General features: G+C 41.1%; 1 protein-coding gene across 5 annotated transcripts in view; it reads left to right on the top strand.

The window, feature by feature from the left end:
- TENM3 (teneurin transmembrane protein 3) overlaps nucleotides 1–18869 on the top strand; it is a 550183-nt gene extending 531314 nt beyond the window's left edge. For all 5 annotated transcript variants that reach the window (XM_066573504.1, XM_066573502.1, XM_066573501.1 and 2 more), the window contains 3 exons: nucleotides 957–2565; nucleotides 5775–5905; nucleotides 16298–18869. In XM_066573504.1, coding sequence (XP_066429601.1) covers nucleotides 957–2565; nucleotides 5775–5905; nucleotides 16298–17053 — 2496 coding nt within the window. In that variant the 3' untranslated portion in view covers nucleotides 17054–18869. The remainder of the gene's footprint in view (nucleotides 1–956; nucleotides 2566–5774; nucleotides 5906–16297) is intronic.
- The last annotated feature ends 209 nt before the right edge of the window (nucleotides 18870–19078 follow it).

The following is a 19078-nucleotide window of genomic DNA, read 5'->3' as shown; positions in this document are numbered from 1 at the left end:
TCCTTGTGTTTCCAAAACTCTGCAATCTGTCACAACTTAACATAATTCCCCAAGCAGTGCAAAAGGCACACTATTAAAATAACAAAATGGGCCAAACTCAACTGTTGGTGGAAGCAAAGTAGCTGATCATTCCAAATGGCACCAAAATGCAGGAGAACATATCAATAGGTATCTGCATGATAGCAGCAGATATCACAAAACTATACTTGAACTTAAATACCCGATGACTGCATGAACAGAGGGAATATAGTTATGACTCTGTCTCTTGTCAGCGTGAAACGCTGTTTAGGATTTAAAAAACAGCTGCAACCTGCTTCTGGTCAAGAGATGCAATTATAGTGCTTGGCCTGATGTCCGTAACAGGAGGAGGCAAGTTTACAACCTACTGAATGAAATGTGTTAGTGGCACTCATTGTCTATGCAAAGGGCAGCGTTTCTTGTAAGTAATAGAGTAATTGGTGAAAGATTCTTGTTTCTAGTACAAATAACATTGTAAAGACTTACTGGATGTCTACTTGGTTGGGCATGCCACCATTATGAAAATATATGTGAACCTAGTTAGGACTAATTAAACAGTCAATGCATTCCCTGCATCCCGTTGAAATAGTGCCACTATTGCCAAAATCACTTCTGCCTCAGTTATTACATATGACTTGCCCATAACCATTGACAATCTGCTTCCTGGCTGTTTCTGCTTGACAAAAGAATGGCACAATCAAAACAACCAACACATTATAAATCTCTTGCTACTAATTGCAGGAAATGATACAATAAAACATCCAGTAAATTAAGCAGAGAATTGCAAACAACATGTAGGGTCAAGGATGATTCAATTAAAAGAGAGAATTATTTTCTCGAGCGAAAAGCCTAATGATATTTTGCACAAAATCAGTACTTATTATTCTGTATGTTTATTTAATTCATCATGGAGAATATAATTTTTTTTTTTTTTTCAGACGATGGTCCTGCTGCTTCACAGTCAACGGCAGTACATTTTTGAATATGACTTGTTGGACAGGCTGTCTGCTATCACAATGCCCAGCGTCGCCCGGCACACAATGCAAACCATTCGCTCCATTGGCTATTACCGAAACATTTATAACCCTCCCGAAAGTAATGCTTCGGTTATAATGGATTACAATGAAGAGGGACTACTACTCCAAACCGCTTTCCTAGGAACAGGAAGGAGGGTTCTGTATAAGTACAGAAGGCAAACAAAGGTCTCAGAGGTTCTTTACGATAGCACAAGAGTCAGCTTTACGTATGATGAGACGGCGGGAGTCCTGAAAACAGTCAACCTTCAAGGAGATGGATTCATTTGCACTATTCGATACCGGCAGATTGGCCCCTTGATAGACCGGCAGATATTCCGCTTCAGTGAGGATGGTATGGTTAATGCACGGTTCGACTACAGTTATGACAATAACTTCAGAGTCACCAGCATGCAGGGTGTGATTAACGAAACTCCTTTGCCCATTGAATTATATCAGTTTGATGATGTATCTGGGAAGATGGACCAGTTTGGAAAGTTTGGCATTCTTCATTATGAAGTGATCAAAGTTATTTCAACAGCTGTGATGACCTACACAAAACACTTTGATGCCCATGGACGAGTAAGGGAAGTACGATATGATGTACTGAGGTCAGAAATGTATAGACTTACTGTACAGTATGATAGCATGGGAAGAGTTACAAAACGGGAAATTAAAATTGGGCCCTTTGCTAACACTACCAAATATGCTTATGAATACGATGGAGATGGCCAACTTCAAACTGTTTTACTGAATGAGAAGATTATGTGGAGATACAATTATGATCTCAATGGTAACCTACATCTGCTGAACCCCAGTAACAGTGGCAGATTAACACCTCTTCGTTATGATTTGAGAGACAGGATAACAAGACTAGGTGATGTTCAGTATCGCTTAGATGAAGATGGCTTTCTCCGTCAAAGAGGAACTGAGATCTTTGAATACAGCTCCAAAGGTCTCCTCACCAGAGTCTACAGCAAAGGCAGTGGATGGACTGTTATATATCGCTATGATGGTCTTGGTCGTAGAATATCCAGCAAGACCAGCCTTGGGAAACACCTACAATTTTTTTATGCTGATCTTAACTATCCCTCGAGAATAACTCATGTATATAACCATTCCAGCTCTGAAATCACATGCCTGTATTATGACCTACAAGGGCACCTTTTTGCCATGGAAATAAGTAGTGGGGAAGAATTTTATATTGCCTCAGACAACAATGGCACCCCACTGGCTGTCTTTAGTAGTAATGGTCTCATGCTGAAACATGTTCAGTACACCGCTTTTGGCGAGATATATTTCGACTCTAACCCCGATTTTCAGCTGGTGATAGGATTTCATGGAGGTCTGTATGATCCACTCACAAAACTGGTACACTTTGGACAAAGAGACTATGATATATTGGCTGGGCGTTGGACCACACCTGATATCGAAATATGGAAGAAAATTGGCAAAGATCCAGCACCCTTTAATTTATACATGTTTAAAAACAACAATCCTGTCAGTAAACTCTATGACATCAAGGACTACACAGGTAATACAATATCTGATATTGAAATATTTCATATATAACACGTCAGTTTCTACATGTTTGCATTCCACTATGTCAGAAGTTAAAGTGGACTTCCACTTTTTGGCAAATTTGTCATTAGGTCATGCATAAAAAATTAGTAGTCTACCGATTTACGATTAAGAAAATAAATAAGTTCATCTTTTTGTTGTTAGCCCATTTGGGGCCTATAAGACAAAGGAGTAACAAAACTGTTGGGATAGTATTCACCACGTGCAGTAAAGATAGGGCAGGTCCTATCTTTTCTCGGTCGTAGTATTCACAGCCAATAAAAGAGCTAGTGAAAACAAAACCACTGAAATCAATTGAAATCAGTGGTTTTGTTGTGTGGCCGTACTTATCGCGGCCACATAACGCACCAAAATAGGCCATGCTGTGTTTTTTTATGGGCTAGACAAAAATGCAGGTCTGAATGGCCCAATGTAAATCAGTGGGCATATAGCACTGCATATTACACAGCAAACATATGCCCGTGTGAGTGAGCCGGCATACATTGGTAGTGGCTGATGTATACTTTTATGGTAGCTTTTGACTAGTGGTAGCAAACTTTTGAAAACTTCAGTTCAGCTGGTTTACTGAACTTTTGCAAAAACTTAATTTGGTCCAGATTAGTTTAAACTGAATCGGTGCCCCTAAAACTAGTGTATAACACTGTCTAAGGGCTTCTTCAGATGACGGTATTTGTGCCTTTTTTTTGCACGCATAAAATATACTCCCTCAATGTGCAAAGAATAGAAGCCATTGCGGTCAATGGGTTTGCTCTAATGAACTTGTTTTGCACATGTATTTCGAGCAAGCAGGAAAAAAAATAGGACCTGCTCTATTTTCCTTCATATTTGCGCACCAAGAGCCCCATAGACGTCTATGGAAGGTGTGCAAATGCGCACTCAATATACGCAAAAATGTACAATATGACGCACAATTCAGTGATAAAAAGAACACATCTGAGCTTCATTAGGATAAATAGCTTTTTAAATCACGGCGCCGCATGTTGCTCGCTCATGTGAACAGGCCCTGCATGCGCAAAAAGTACAGTACTATGCACTAATACGCAGGCAAATCTACCTCATCAACCTCATTGATTGTGCAAATATTTTGCACCGAAGCGTGCACAATTGCACATCCGGTTGTCTGAAGTGGACCTGCATAACATTCTGCACCTCTCAGCTTCCCCTCACTTTTTCGACTGTGACTCCTCTGCTGCACGCCATTCTCTTTTGTGGGTGACATTACTTGTAATGAGCTGTATAAATCAAGGGACCTAAATAATTGATTTCAAAGAGTGACATAAATCTTTAGTAACAGAACTGCAGCCATTTCAATATTTGTTGAGTTGTTTTACTCCACCACTTGGGATTCTCAGCTCATGATTGCCTGGTCTCCTTTATAGTACATCGTACAATGCAGGACTAGTAGTGAAATACGGCTCTCCGTTTGGTGCACGTTCTAAAACCTTTAATTAGCACCTATATATTTCCAGTAGACTAATAAAGCTTCCGTGCCTGAGATTAATGACTGCTAGTTTGATGGCATTTGATTGCACAAGTCTAACCCCTCAGACAGTTTGCCCCAGGCAGCTATTTAAATGATATATGAGGTTTATCACACAGATTTCTAGGGAACAGCTACTGTACAATATGTTTGCAGATAATTGTCTTTCACAATGCAAATACTAGTGGCTCAGCTGGCTGCAATTCAACATGAGGGTTCGGCAATATTAGTAGCCATCATGCTTATGAATATCTTACGGCAAGAGAATTCCTGGTATGTTTAGTCTCAGACTATTCCCCAAGGAACAGAATGTCACTCTAAACCTAATGCTATTCTTCATTCTAGTGCTCGGTATACAGAGGGCGGATATTAGCGGTGGCTTATAAATAACATATTGGCTTATAATTACTTTATTATGGTGTTTCAGAGGCCATATTGGTTGGTTATTTCCATATAAAGCTGACCACACATGGTGCTGCATGGTATAAATGGTCGGACCACTACCCCGATCGGAATAGAACCCAACTTTTACTGATGCTTTGATCTTTAAGTTAAAACAGTTCTAATACAAGCAAGTGACATTTCATTTTTTCCCTCTTCACAAGTTATGCAGAGCTTTGTTACTTCCATAAGTGATTTTGCCTTTTTCTGTATTGGTGTGAAGGGAGGATAATTGAATAAAATGCTGTATAAATGAGAATTTCCGAGAGACTTGGCAGACAGTTCTTCTAGACTGTAGCCTTCGTGAAGAATTCCTTTAATTCACACCGCAGTGGTGAAAATGCTCTCTATTAACCATAGAAATGAGATGCCCTCCTCCTGACAAAGGTGTATTGGATACAAGCAACTTCCCATTCCTTCGACTAGAGGTTTATCGCAGGTTATTTAACCTGAGGTGGATGAGAAAAGCTGCAGCAAGTCAGCCGCCACCTGAGCCTCTGCTGGTACCCTGTCTGTAGGAAATGCCAATTTACCATTCCTTTTGATGAGTCCAAAAGTAGATTGTGTTGTCAAAGAAATGACACGGGTGTGCGTGTGTTTTCTTAATGGTGTGTATAGAGAAAGTGACATGTATATGACCGCATGCGATCGCTAATTAGCTGTACGTCTCAGAATGTTTTCCATGCACAGCTAGAAATATCTGCTGAGAAAGGTGCTGTTCAAGGGATTTCACTACATTACTTTTGGATGTGTTTTTAACTATATCTAAACATTATAACCTATGTGGCAATTAGGCTGCTTTCACATCTGCAGCGGGGGTTTTGTTTTCCTGCTTGGGGAGCAGAAAAGGGGAATCCTCTAGCTAAAAGGATCTGTCTTATGACGGAACCGAACAACTCCGAATGGACCCCATTGGCTATTAGGTTTCTGCTCAGCTGGAAGAAAATGCCCTACATGCAGAACTATTTCTTCCGGTATTTTGTGACGGATGTGCGATGGAACCTCCCAACTGCGGTTCTAGTATGCCTCACTTCTTCTGCTTTGCAGCTTTGGGGACATGGTTACTGGTCGTGACATAATTGTTATTGAGTATGCTACATCTGGGTTCAATTTAGTGCCCTCTATCTGAATACTTGTTCCAAGAGACTGAACATGTAGTGATAGGTTGATTTACATTTTTCACGAGCATTTTATATAATATTTGTCCCCTGGTGAGTGATGCAATATTTGTTCTTTTATAGATATTAACAGTTGGCTGATGACATTCGGCTTTTACCTACACAATTCTATTCCTGGCTTTCAACACCCCAAACTTGATTTAACAGAATCGTCTTATGAACTTATGAAGAGTCAGCAATGGGATGATGTACCGGTAAGTTTCTCTCTTCACATAGTAACATAGTGTGCTAGGCTGAAAAAAAAACAACAAATTTTCATCCAGTTCAGCATGTTTGCACCCCCACCCACCTTGTTGATCCAGAGGAATACAAAAAAAACAATGAGGTAGCAGCCAATTTATCCCTTTTTAGGGGAAAAAATTCTTCCTGACTCCAGTCAGAATAATCCCTGGATCAACACTCTTCAGAGAAAAGTTCCTTTCTGACACCAAGTTCGGCAGTCAGAAGATCCCTGGATTAACATATATACATCTCAATCCAGCATTCCATTTACCTGTTATGTCATTGGTGAATTAAAATCCTATTGCTTTTCTTATTAAAGAGGTTGTCGGATTTTTTTTTCAGTTTTGAGCCCTCTCCGCTTAAAAACTGTATTCTAGTAAAATGTTTACTGTGGTGCTGAAGCCCCATGTCAGAGCTCCAGCACCATGGCATCTGATCCATGATATCTAGAGATGAGCGAGCATACTCGTCCGAGCTTGATACTCGTTCGAGTATTAGGGTGTTCGAGATGCTCGTTACTCGTAACGAGTACCACGCGGTGTTCGGGTTCCTTTAATTTTCTTCCCTGACAAATTTGCGCGCTTTTCTGGCCAATAGAAAGACAGGGAAGGCATTACAACTTTCCCCTGCAACGTTTAAGCCCTATACGACCCCCCTGCAGTGAGTGGCTGGTGAGATTAGGTGTCACCCGAGTATAAAAATCTGCCCCTCCCGCGGCTCGCCACAGATGCATTCTGACATAGTTTAGGGAAAGTGTTGTTGATGCCGGAGCTGCTATAGGGAGAGTGTTAGGAGTTATTTTAGGCTTCAAGAACCCCAACGGTCCTTCTTAGGCCATAGAAATCGCAGATCGCACCTATGTGCGATCTGCGATTTCTGTTCTCTTCTCTATATGCGCTCAATGGGGCCAGCGGCAGCAGCGCCAACCCCATTGAGAACATATAGAAGACAAATCATTCTTCTCTGCCACAGCTGTAACAGCTGTGGCAGAGAAGAACGATGTTTGCCCATTGAATTCAATGGAGCCAGCAATACAGCAGGTTCCACTGAAAGCAATGGGCTGCCGGCGAGCGCAGGATGAATTGTCGGGAAGGGCTTAAATATATAAGCCCTTCCCTGCAATTCATCCAGAAATGTGTTACAATAAAAATATATACCGGCGTATAAGGCGACGGGGCGTATAAGACGACCCCCCAACTGTCACCTTATACACCGGCAATACAGCGGAGCAAAGAATAAAAATCATTACTCACTTCTCCTGGCGTTCTGCGCCGCTGCTGCAGGCTGTCGCTCCCTCCTGGTTCCCGGCAGAGCATTGCTTTCTCTACGAAGGGCTTTAAATCCCTGCCTCCAGAAACACACGTGCCTTCAGCCAATCACAGCCAATGACAATGATGTCATTGAATGGCTGTGATTGGCTGAAGGCACGTGTGTTTCTGGAGGCGGGGATTTCAACCACTGCGTCCAGAAAGCAATGCTCAGCCGGGGACCAGGAGGGAGCGACAGCCTGCAGGAGCACCGCAGAAGCACCGGTGAAGTGAGTAATGATTTTTATTCTTTGCTCCACTGTATTCCTGGCGTATAAGGTGACAGTTGGGGGGTCGTCTTATACGCCCCGTCGCCTTATACGCCGGTATATATTTTTATTGTAACACATTTCTGGATGAATTGCAGGGAAGGGCTTATATATTTAAGCCCTTCCCGACAATTGATCCCGCGATCGCCGGCAGCCCATTGCTTTCAGTGGAACCTGCTGTATTGCTGGCTCCATTGAATTCAATGGGCAAACATCGTTCTTCTCTGCCACAGCTGTTACAGGTATGGCAGAGGAGAACGATCTTTATGCTGACAGTGGGGGGGGGGGGGGGGCACTCTTGCCGCTATTGTGGCTTAATAGTGGGACCTGGGAACTTGAGATGCAGCCCAACATGTAGCCCCTCGCCTGCCCTATCCGTTGCTGTGTCGTTCCCATCACTTTCTTGAATTGCCCCGATTTTCACAAATGAAAACCTTAGCGAGCATTGGCGATATACAAAAATGCTCGGGTCGCCCATTGACTTTAATGGGGTTCGTTACTCAAAATGAACCCTCGAGCATCGCGAAAATTTCGTCCCGAGTAACGAGCACCCGAGCATTTTGGTGCTTGCTCATCTCTAATGATATCACTTCAGTAATGTCCTGTAAACATGTCATGTGAGCTTCTAATGTAGAACCATAGGATGTCGCTGATGGCGTCCAGTGTCAGGGCCTACTATTGGCTGCAGCAGTCATGTGTGTAAACAACCACATGAAAGCAGCAGCGAAAATAAACAGAGAAACGGAAGACTGGAATGGCAGTGGGGGAGCAATACGTCAGGAGACAGCTGAGTTTTTATTTTATTTTTTCTTTATTCCCATGTGTCCCCCCGTTGTATTTTTAATTTGGAAAACCCCTTTAAATGGATAATCTAGTCTACTTTCCTTTGGACATGTCATAGATATATGTAGGAAGATGTCTAAAGCCACCACTGATCTCCAGAATTAAAGGGTACTTTAGAGCGCTCAAAACCAAATGGCACTGCCCAGTACCTGTATCTGCTACTGATAATTATAAGTTAACATATCCTTTTAAGGAAAAGGCAGATAGGTAACTATAAACTCCGGAGCCCCAATGCAAAGTTTGCAACAGAAACCCTTCAGCTACCATGTGACATTGTTAAGATTGGGGTCTTCTTGTGCAATGAAAGAGCCTTTATGCCCACTTAGGCACCATGTCCCAGGAGGACAAAGGGTTAAGGGGTTCTATGATCACAGTTTCTTGCAGTATGATCCTATCTATGACACAGTAGATCATTTTGACCAGATTTCCCCTTTAAATTGTTCTCTCTACACTTTAGCCGACAGATCCAATTTGAGTTTTAGAATTGGATTTAGAACAATACAGTACACCAATAAAAAACTAAAATCTAACTGTTGAGTGATCCTATTATGAATCTGAGGCAGAAAGTACAAAACTGTCATCATTTCATTTTATTTGGGAAGTTCAATGCAGAGCAAATTGGCCAGTGTGTAATTGAAAGCCAGTCAAGCCAACTAACAAATGCCCAGAGTGTCTATTAAAAAGATTTATTTTCCTGTCATCAGAAGCTGTGAAGAAATGCAGTGAGAGAACGTATCTGCATGCTTCAAAAGTAGAATCATGAAACGAGGGGTGTTATATAGAGCATCATGTCTGTCTCAGTACATGTATTAGATAAGTGCACAGAGATGAGATGGTTCTGATATTTCACAAACTGGACCAGGAGTTTCCCCAATTCCATAGTCTATAATCAGGTGTGAGATGCACAGACCGAAAAGGTCCCTCTGCTCCATATGAGGAGATCAGTACTATAAATGATGTGACATTATTAAGGGCCCTGTGACAGATTTTGTATTGGAGCCTAGGAGATTCTAGTTACTGTTCTGGATATGCTTATAATGCTCCAGAGTATGTCCAGATTACGCTTCAGTCTGTAGTGATGGACATTGTATGTTTAGACATTTTTACACAAAGTAACTTCAAAATGAATCTTACTTTTCCAACTAAGTGACAGATGTTTCCATATGGCAATACTTTCATTTATCTTTATGGTCCGAATGCAATTGTCAAGGCTTGATTTAGGATGGCCATAACATTAGATGTATGTTGACCAAACTTGCCAATTTCAGAAGCCTTGGCTAAATATCTGTATGCGAGGACTTCCAGACTGTCCCCTGACTTGTAGAAGTCAGAGGACGTAACAATCAGGCAGCTCAATTTCAACTGCCTGATCCTTTTGTCCTTGGGAGATAAGCCACTGTCTAATATGTCTGGTAGCATCTTTCTCCTCCCTTCACATTACTTCAGGAAGGGTGTTGATGCAGAAATTATTCTGATTGCAATATTTGGAGTTGGAAAGGAGTTCTTTTTTTTTTTTTTAAATCTAAAATGGCTACTAGGCTGAACAGGATGGATGGACTTCTTTTCCCAACCTTACTAACTATGCTATTAGGTATCTGGGGGTGTTTCGGCAAAATACCTGCCAGTTGACCAAGCACTCAGCCGATAGCTATCTAATGTGTATGGGCTGCGTTACTTTGTACACAAGTTTAGACCATTGTTTTTCTCGGAGCCCCTGTTGTCAATATGAGTCTACAGCTTCTATGTAGCTCTTGTTGTTCACATCCACATTTTCTAATTACATTTATAAATAATTCAGAATAAAAGTAATTTGAAATTTGATTAAATCTGAATTTTGTACTCTTTTCGCTGGATTTCATGCTTCTATTCTCTATATTAAAGCCCTCAGTAATATAGTAATCAAATGTTCATTTGTCAGGCTAAGAGCTGCTTACTTTCTGCTTATATATTATGTATATAGCATAAGCAGTTCTTTCTATGGGTAGTCTTGCTGTTCCAAAATTACATCCTAAAGCAAAAATAAAGATCAATCTATTTAAACACGTTCTAAAACTCTTGCAGTGTAATATGTTGGTCTGAAAGTCGAAAAATGGCATTTGGGTAGTATAGAAGCAGAATGCCAGTGGGGAACAGTGGTGGCTTTAATTTCACTTGTCAGAAAAATGAAATATCGGTGTTAAATTTAATTGCAGAATTCCAGATGACAGTCAGTTTAATTGGTGAACAGATACATGCATTATGTGTTAATGACTGAGAAAAAAGTGACTGGCATTAATACTTTGCTGGGCTTTTCATTAGCTTCAGGCGACTAGCAACAGGGACAGAGGGAACTATCCATCAAACTTTGACAATAAAACAAATGTGAAAATTCATTCAGTACTATATATTAATTCAGACGACTTTAACTCCATACATGCTGAACTCCTATAAGAAACAGCGCTGAGCATTTTGTAGGATTTCTGTACTCTATAATGTTTTGACATTCTCTAAAAACTATACTTAAAGGGGTTGTCCCGCGCCGAAACATAATTTTTTTTTTTGCACAGACCCCACCTTAGTAGACAGTAAAAACAGCATCCATTTCTTATTTAAAAAAAAAAAAAAATTTGCTTACCTGGATCTTCGTTCTACAGCTTTGAAGATTCTTCTTTCAAAGATGGCGCCGCTGGTCTTCTCCCACGGTGCACCGCGGGTCTTCTCCCATGGTGCACCGTGGATGTTCTTCTCCAGTCTGCGCTCCACTGCTGATTACAGCCACCTCATTGGCTGATCGGCACCACGTGACGGAGGCGGAGCTATGCGATGACGCGGAGAAGAGGGAGGAGCCAGGACGCAGCTCGTGAGCCCGGACCATCCAGAAGAGGAATCTTCAGTGCGCAAGCGCGACTGTTCGTGCAACCAGAGGAGAAGTTTGGTCGTCGCCATGGAGACGGGGACGCCAGCACCGGGAGGGGGTAAGTATATAACTTCTGTATGGCCAATATTTAATGCACGATGTATATTACAAAGTGCATTAATATGGCCATGCAGAAGTGTTTAACCCCACTTATTGTCGCAGGACAACCCCTTTAAAGTTAGTGAATATGTCTTCCTTAGTAAAGAGCATCTATAAGATGCTTACGGTAATGTGCTTCGGTGGGTACTAAGCACACCATATGCTAATTTCAATGTCTCCCGATCTGATTAGTCAATAGGAAGGTCACTTGTGTGTTGAATGAAATCACAGTTCCAACCATATAGTCCTTGACCAATCAGGCCAGGAGACTCCATAATAGTTATATGGCACTGGCGTAACTATAGAGGGTGCGGGGAATGCGGTTGCATCCGGGACCAGGAGCCTTAGGGGCCCATAAGACCTCTCTTCTTCATATAGGGAACCCAGTACTATGACTAAAGCATTATAGTTGGGGGCCCTGTTACAAGTTTTGCATTGGGGCCCAGGAGCTTCAAGTTACGCCTCTGTTGTATGGTACATTGCTTTTGAACTTTGGCATCTACTAAAGCACATTCCCATGATCCTCCGCTCTTTAGTAAATAGTTTTGCATAGTGCCAGATCCGCTTTATATTCTACAATCAGCAGATTACAAATTGGATCAATATACTGGTTACCCATAGCAAAACTGATGATATCCAAATTCCATTAGTATTCTGTAACAGGCATGGAAGTCTTACATATAGCTCAGCCCGGTTCACATGGCCACTCAAGTATTGTACACTGTTTAGCAGCATGAAATCACTAATGTATTTTCCCTAGATAATATTCTAACCTGTATATAAGCTAACACTACATTATTCTCCTTTGTATGGAGGATGGAGAGTATAATCGATGCATAAAATACGTCAGTTATGCCAATAAAATAGTGATTACCATTTAGCTGAAGGGTGAACTTAACCTTATACAGTTAAATCCTCCTTCCAAATGTGAATTTTAATTTAATGGAAATGTTCATGAACATGCTTGGATTAAGGTCCGGAGAAGCACAAGAGCAGCGAGGCTCCTAACCGGCACTTATACAAAAGTGTCACAGTTTTTCTACATCCCACAAAAGGTTTTGAAGTATTTTCCTTTAGGCCCAGGTTGCTATCAGAAATAGAAGCAGCTGCTTTTGACTAATTCATTGTTATAGAAACTGGTGTCCTTGTAACAGATTTCTTTAAAGGCGGTGGAGACATTTGACATGAAAAATGCTGTTTTTACATGTGTTAGTTGTGACTTTGAGTTAAAAAGGTTGCTGGGAATTTTAGACTGCAAGCTTCATTCCTTCATTCATTTTCAGCCCCCCTAATATGCAGTTTTCAATCTCCCCCTCCTTTCAGACTTTTCTCATGTGGGTATGATCCTCCCATGTATATATGCAGAATGTGAGGTCTGTGTGTCCAGGATGCTGCTGCCTTCACCAGCTCTCATAAGCACAACCTCATCCCAGTACAGACTTCTTCTAAAGCCCATAATGGATCTCCTCACCCTTGTGGCTGAATAGTGTGTCATTTCCTTTTCTCTCCCTATACCGATTCTTCTGAGGGTGCTATCCTATGCTCAGTCTGATTTAATTCCTCCATTTGCAGACCACCATATGTGCTTTCCTCTTTAGTTCTACTTTAATACAGCTTGTGTGATCTCTCCCCTCCCTGCAGACTTGGATAATTTCCCCCACTCTCCACATTCTTAAGGTACCTTTATACAGGGTGATTATTGCCCAAAAAATTGATTGAAACAGCAATTTTTTGGAACAGTTGTACCGTGTACACACAGCCAGTAGTTGCTGTTCGCTTCTTTTCAACTTACTGAAACAGAGCGTCTAGCAAGCGACTTCTCTCTCAGGGTACACAGGAGTTTTTCAATCTGTGAACGGCCAGAAGAGATCTCTGGCCCACTCCGCCTCCATTCACTGAGCAACTATTGTTCCTGTGTGAAAGCACCGCAGTGACAGGTGTTCTCTGTTAAGGTACCTTTATCCTTTATGTACAACCTTCTCCCCCTTCTCTACTGCTAACTTAAACCCTTAGAAAAGGGGGAGAGAGACAGGACCAGTGTCCTGTTTAATCTATGTCTGAAGCAACATCATAGCCAACTATGTACAACAGTTGCACAGACTATACAGCAAGAAAATAGTAGGAATATTTGTTAATGAAGACTATATAGAAAGTTGCTTAATTTTACATTTAAGGCCTCATGTCCACGGGCAAAAGAAGAATTAAAATCCGCAGCGGATTTTAACTCTTCTCCTGCACACGGATCCGCATCCCATAGGGATGCATTGACCACCCGCGGGTAGATAAATGCCCACGGATGGTCAATAAAAGGGATTTTTTTAAAATGGAGCATGAAAACCATGCTCCATTTTCGTGCGGGTCTCCCGCGGGGACGGCTCCCGCAGGCTTCTATTGAAGCCCATGGAAGCCGTCCGGATCCGCGGGAGACAAAAATCGGAATTTACTTACCTGCTCTGGATCTTCCCTTCGCCGCGGCTCCATCTTCTCTCCGTCGCGGCCGGATCTTTTTTCTTCGGGCCGGTGCATGCGCGGGGCACGTCACCGACGTGCCCTGAGCGTCCGCCGGGCCGAAGAAAGAAGATCTGGCCGCGACACAGAGCAGGTGACGCCGCAGCGAAGGGAAGATCCGGAGCGGGCGAGAGGTGAGTTAATTCTTATTTTTATGCCTCATGTCCGCGGGGCAGAAGGGATCCGCTACGGATTCTCCATGGAGAATCAGGAGCGGGCCTGATTTTCCCCGTGGACATGAGGCCTAAGACACAAATGAACAAGAAACGTTTCAGTGCAAATGATATTGATAAATGTAAGGTTATGCACATGGGCAGGAGAAATGGATGTCACCAATATACACTAAATGGGGTACTGCTAGGGAAAAATGATATGAAAAAAGACCTGGGGGTACTAGTGGACTGTAGACTTAACTGGAGCAATCAATGCCAGTCAGCTGCTGCAAAGGCAAATAAAGTCTTGGGGTGCATTAAAAGAGGTATAGGGGCAAGGGACGAGAACATTATTCTGCCACTAATATAAGGCACTTGTCAGGCCTCCCATGGAATACTGCACACAGTTCTGGACATCGGTGCTCCGGAAAGATGTTGTAGTTCTTGAAGGGGTACAAAGACGGGCAACTAAATTAATAAACGGAATGAGAGGACTGGAATACCCAGAGAGGCTAACAAAATTGGGCTTATTTACTCTGGGAAAAAGACAGTTAAGAGGCGACCAAATAACTATGTATAAATACATTAAGGGACAATACAAGGATCTCTCCCATGATCTGTTTATACCCAGGACTGCAACAGTAACAAGGGGGCATCCTCTACATTTAGAGGAACAAAGGTTTCATCACCAACATAGAAGGGGGTTCTTTACTGTAAGAGCAGTGAGACTGTGGAACTCTCTGCCTGAGGACACGATGATAGCAAAATCAATAGAGGAGTTTAAGAGGGGACTAAATGTCTTTCTAGTGCGATATGATATAGACATTAGGTGGCCAGCAGGGTTGTTTATCTCAAACGCTGAACCACAGATTACTCTGGCTGCCATATGGAGCCAGGAAGAAAAATTTTTCCTCCATAGGAGCTAATTGGCTCGCATGTTTTTTGGGGTTTTTTTGGCCTTCCTCTGGACTAATAGGGAGGTTAAACCAGGCTGAACTAAATGCACATTCAGCCTAACATACTATGTTACTATGTAAATGTGTTTATTGCCTTTAGAGGGGTAATTCAATTATACCCTGTTTCCCCCAAAATAAGGCAGTGTCTTATATTATTTTTTTCTCCCAAAGATGTGCTAGGTCTTATTTGTAGAGGATGTCTTATTTTTCCATGAAGAAGAATTCACATTTATTGTTGAACAAAAAAATGAACATTTATTATATACTGTACAGTAGTTCTCATCACAAACCAGCATAACCAGACAAACTGTGCATCCTATCAAGAATTTCTTTTACTACCATTATTTCCATGTACACACTACCTGGAGACTGTAACGATCACCCCCTAAAGAAGCAAAGTGACAAACTGGTTGCCTGACACACACAGAGCCACAAAAAATAAGGTCTGTAAGGGACCTGGCTCTCACACACTGTCTGGAGACTGTCACAATCACCCACAGCAGTTCCTGAACCACTTGTACAGCAGGGACAGGTATTGCAGCTTCCGGCCACCAGGGGGCGCTCATTACAGCAAACTCACACAGCAGGGACAGAGCTAAGTCTTACTTTCTGGGAAGGCCTTATATTTAGCACTTCAGCAAAACCTCTACTAGGTCTTATTTTCAGGAAAATACGGTAGGTAAATAAAGTATTTTCATTATTTACTAAAAATTTCTGTGACTCTTATAGATATTTAAACATTGACTGCAAGCTGAAATCTTGAAAGAAAAGAACAATAGTTACCCAAACTATATTAGAAGGTTGTATATCGGGCCATAATGATTATACTCTGTTTACAAAAATGAAAACCCTTTTTAAGTATGCGCCCTTGTAAATCAGCAGCATATTCTATCACTTTAAATCCATAGTAAATATGGACTAGTAGTGATACATATATAATGCACTATCTTGCATTAAATCTATGGTATAGCCATTTTTGGATAGATGTTGGTTTTTGTGTTAGTTTTTGTTATTATAAGTTGACTGTTAAGTCGGTATTTATCTTTGGCTTACAAGCTTCTAAAGACAAATGGGCCCCCTTTAATATAACATATTCGTTGTGTTGTAAACAATTTTCTAGTATAAGTAGAAACAAAGCAAATGCAATGGTGGGAAAAGTCAAATTACTCAATCTTATTGGCCGTAAATAAAAGTAAAGTGTACAGCTCTGCGACAGCTTATTGTGACTTGTAAAGCAAGCAAACCAGAACATAACATGGCCAAAATGTAATGCATTTAGATGACATTTTGTGTTTCCATATAAATAATTTGCATCTTAACTATTTGTTTTTCAGCCACTTTCTGGAGTGCAACAGCAAGTTTCAAGGCAGGCGAAGGCTTTCTTATCTCTGGGGAAAGTCCCAGAGATCCAGATAAGTAAACATAAAACAAGAGAAGAAAAATCATGGCTATGGTTTGCTACTGTGAAATCATTGATCGGAAAAGGAGTCATGCTGGCTGTCAATCAAGGCAAAGTCATCACTAATGTTCTCAATATTGCAAACGAGGATTGCATCAAGGTGGCAGCAGTTCTCAACTCTGCCTTCTACCTAGAGAATCTACATTTCACCATAGAAGGGCGAGACACTCACTATTTCATCAAAACCACCACTCCCGAAAGCGACCTTTCTACGTTGAGGTTGACCAGTGGCCGCAAAACCTTAGAAAATGGTATCAATGTAACAGTGTCTCAGTCTACTACAGTAGTCAATGGAAGAACTCGCAGGTTTGCTGATGTGGAAATGGAGTATGGTGCCCTGGCCTTGCATGTACGTTACGGCATGACGCTAGATGAGGAAAAGGCTCGGATCCTAGAGCAAGCAAGACAAAGAGCTCTTTCCCATGCCTGGGCCAGGGAACAGCAGAGAGTAAGAGATGGTGAAGAAGGTGCTAGGTTGTGGACTGAAGGAGAGAAAAGACAACTGCTGAGTGCCGGCAAAGTACAAGGATATGATGGGTACTATGTACTCTCTGTGGAGCAATACCCTGAATTAGCAGACAGCTCTTACAATATACAGTTTCTCAGACAAAGCGAGATTGGGAAAAGGTAACACAACGGCCTTGCTGAGGCTGCCAAAGAGACGTAATACTTGTGCTTCCTCTAGAAAGGGAGACGGAAACTGTTTTGCTGCATAGTTATTTGAGCCTAGACTCTACATTGGCTCAAATATCCTCTCTGTAGCACAATCTGTACTGGACTCTGAACAGAAGAGCCTTCCCGGGGAATGAAAATGCTGTTGGCACCCTCCCCTTTGTTTTTATGAATGACCTTAAAGGTGATCTGCTTTAAGATAATATGTTTACATTTGCATATCACTGCACTTGGACTGGAGAGTAAAGCCTATAGATTTTGCAGTAGGCTCAATCTACATTCATCCAGGCACTGTATTAAAAGAAAAAAAAAGAATAGAACCGAATATCTGTACAGTGTTTCTGAATATTATTGAAATGTTGACCTTTGCTTTACCAAGAGTAGTTTCTCGATTTCTCTCTCTTTCTCTCTGCATAGGATGTGGTATATATCATTGTTCATTTTGAAACGTGGAGCAAAATTACTGTTTATAGACAACTCAACCGCTTTTTCCGTGCTGCTTTCTAAAACAGACAAGGACAATAATTGGCACAAGTGACTTATGCTACCATGTGACTTTAAATACAGATTTTACAATGCTAACATGGTTTGCCTTGAACAAAAAAAAAAACAAAAATATTGCAAGTAGAGTTCTCTGCAAGTTTGAGCAAAGGAATCTGTTTTTGTTTTTTTTTTCTTTTTTTTTGTAAATTATGTGAAACAAGTTGTTTATGGATTTTTATAGGAATTACAATTTACTGTACATCAAATATTAGTCTCAGAGGAGTTAATTTATGTAAAAGTGTTTCAGAAAGTTTATATATAAAATAAAATGATAAAAAAATGAATGTAAAAGCTCTTAAGGGTCCTTTTTCTATGGATAGTTTTATAGTCATTTACATTGAAATACTAGAATTAAAGTAAGGCTCAATGGACCTATAGATTTAAATAGAAGATGATCAAATATTCAAAGCAATTTTACAGTGTGAATAAATATACATATAAATGGTTTAATTAATAAGTAGAAAAAAAAAATATGCTGCAAAGGGTAGGAAAGCGAGGAATTGGGCAATTTCTAGCTCCTTCTGCTTGCCAGGTTGTAGCGATGACTATCCTAGAAGTAGGGGCAAGCACCAATGCATTATCAACAGCTACCCCCTAGAGTAGAGAATTCTACATGTAGCTGGTGCTATACTAAAAGGGCAAGTGCAAGTCAGCAGTTGCCAGCCCCTCCACTGATGCTGTACCGAAATCAAGGTTTTTCTATAATATGTCTACTAGCTCATGGCTTCTGTAGTCCTAGAGTTCATGACGGGCCCTGTGTTGCGGCTTATATCAATACTGCTACAATAGAACTTGCCGTTTCGAAGTAGTCTGGTGTATACTTCTTCTTGGCACATCTGCTCAGTTGTAATATTTTCTGCAATCAGTAGGATATGATTGTTAATGTTCTTTGCCTCAGCATAACATACATTAAGTTGTGTTTTTTTTTTTTCATAATCCTTATAGTTCTAATGCTGTTCAGACATGTCTTAGATTGCTATTCTAGACTCACAGATGAGTCCTTGCATATCGGAAAGTCCATATTGCCAACAATAAAAGCAGTGTTACTTGTGTACATTAGAGGCTTATGTATTGCTCCAGAACTTCCAATAACTATGCTGACTTTTTTTTTCCATTTTGAATCTTGTAAATGTTTTTTTATATATTTATTTTAATGCCTCTGTTGTTACAACTACTTATAAACCTTGGAGGTTTATCCATCCTTCTAATAAAAGTGTTTGCTTTAAAAGGCATTGAAACATAGTAGGCAGCCATTTCTTGTTGCAGCAATGCAAATCGGACCATATCCATATTCAATGTATCACTCTACTCTGGGAAACGTACAGTAATCAAGAAAGCTGTCGGTATAAATGTGGGCCGAGAAATCAATTCCATGTATAATCTCATCTTCTCCTACCTGGTGCATACTTTGTCCGTCTGACTGCATGAAGGTTACAGCAAA

The sequence above is a fragment of the Eleutherodactylus coqui genome, chromosome 7 (assembly GCF_035609145.1).
Source record: "Eleutherodactylus coqui strain aEleCoq1 chromosome 7, aEleCoq1.hap1, whole genome shotgun sequence".
Classification (NCBI taxonomy): domain Eukaryota; kingdom Metazoa; phylum Chordata; class Amphibia; order Anura; family Eleutherodactylidae; genus Eleutherodactylus; species Eleutherodactylus coqui.
The sequence above is the reverse complement of the archived record's forward strand: the minus strand, read 5'-3'. Positions and strand labels throughout refer to the sequence as shown.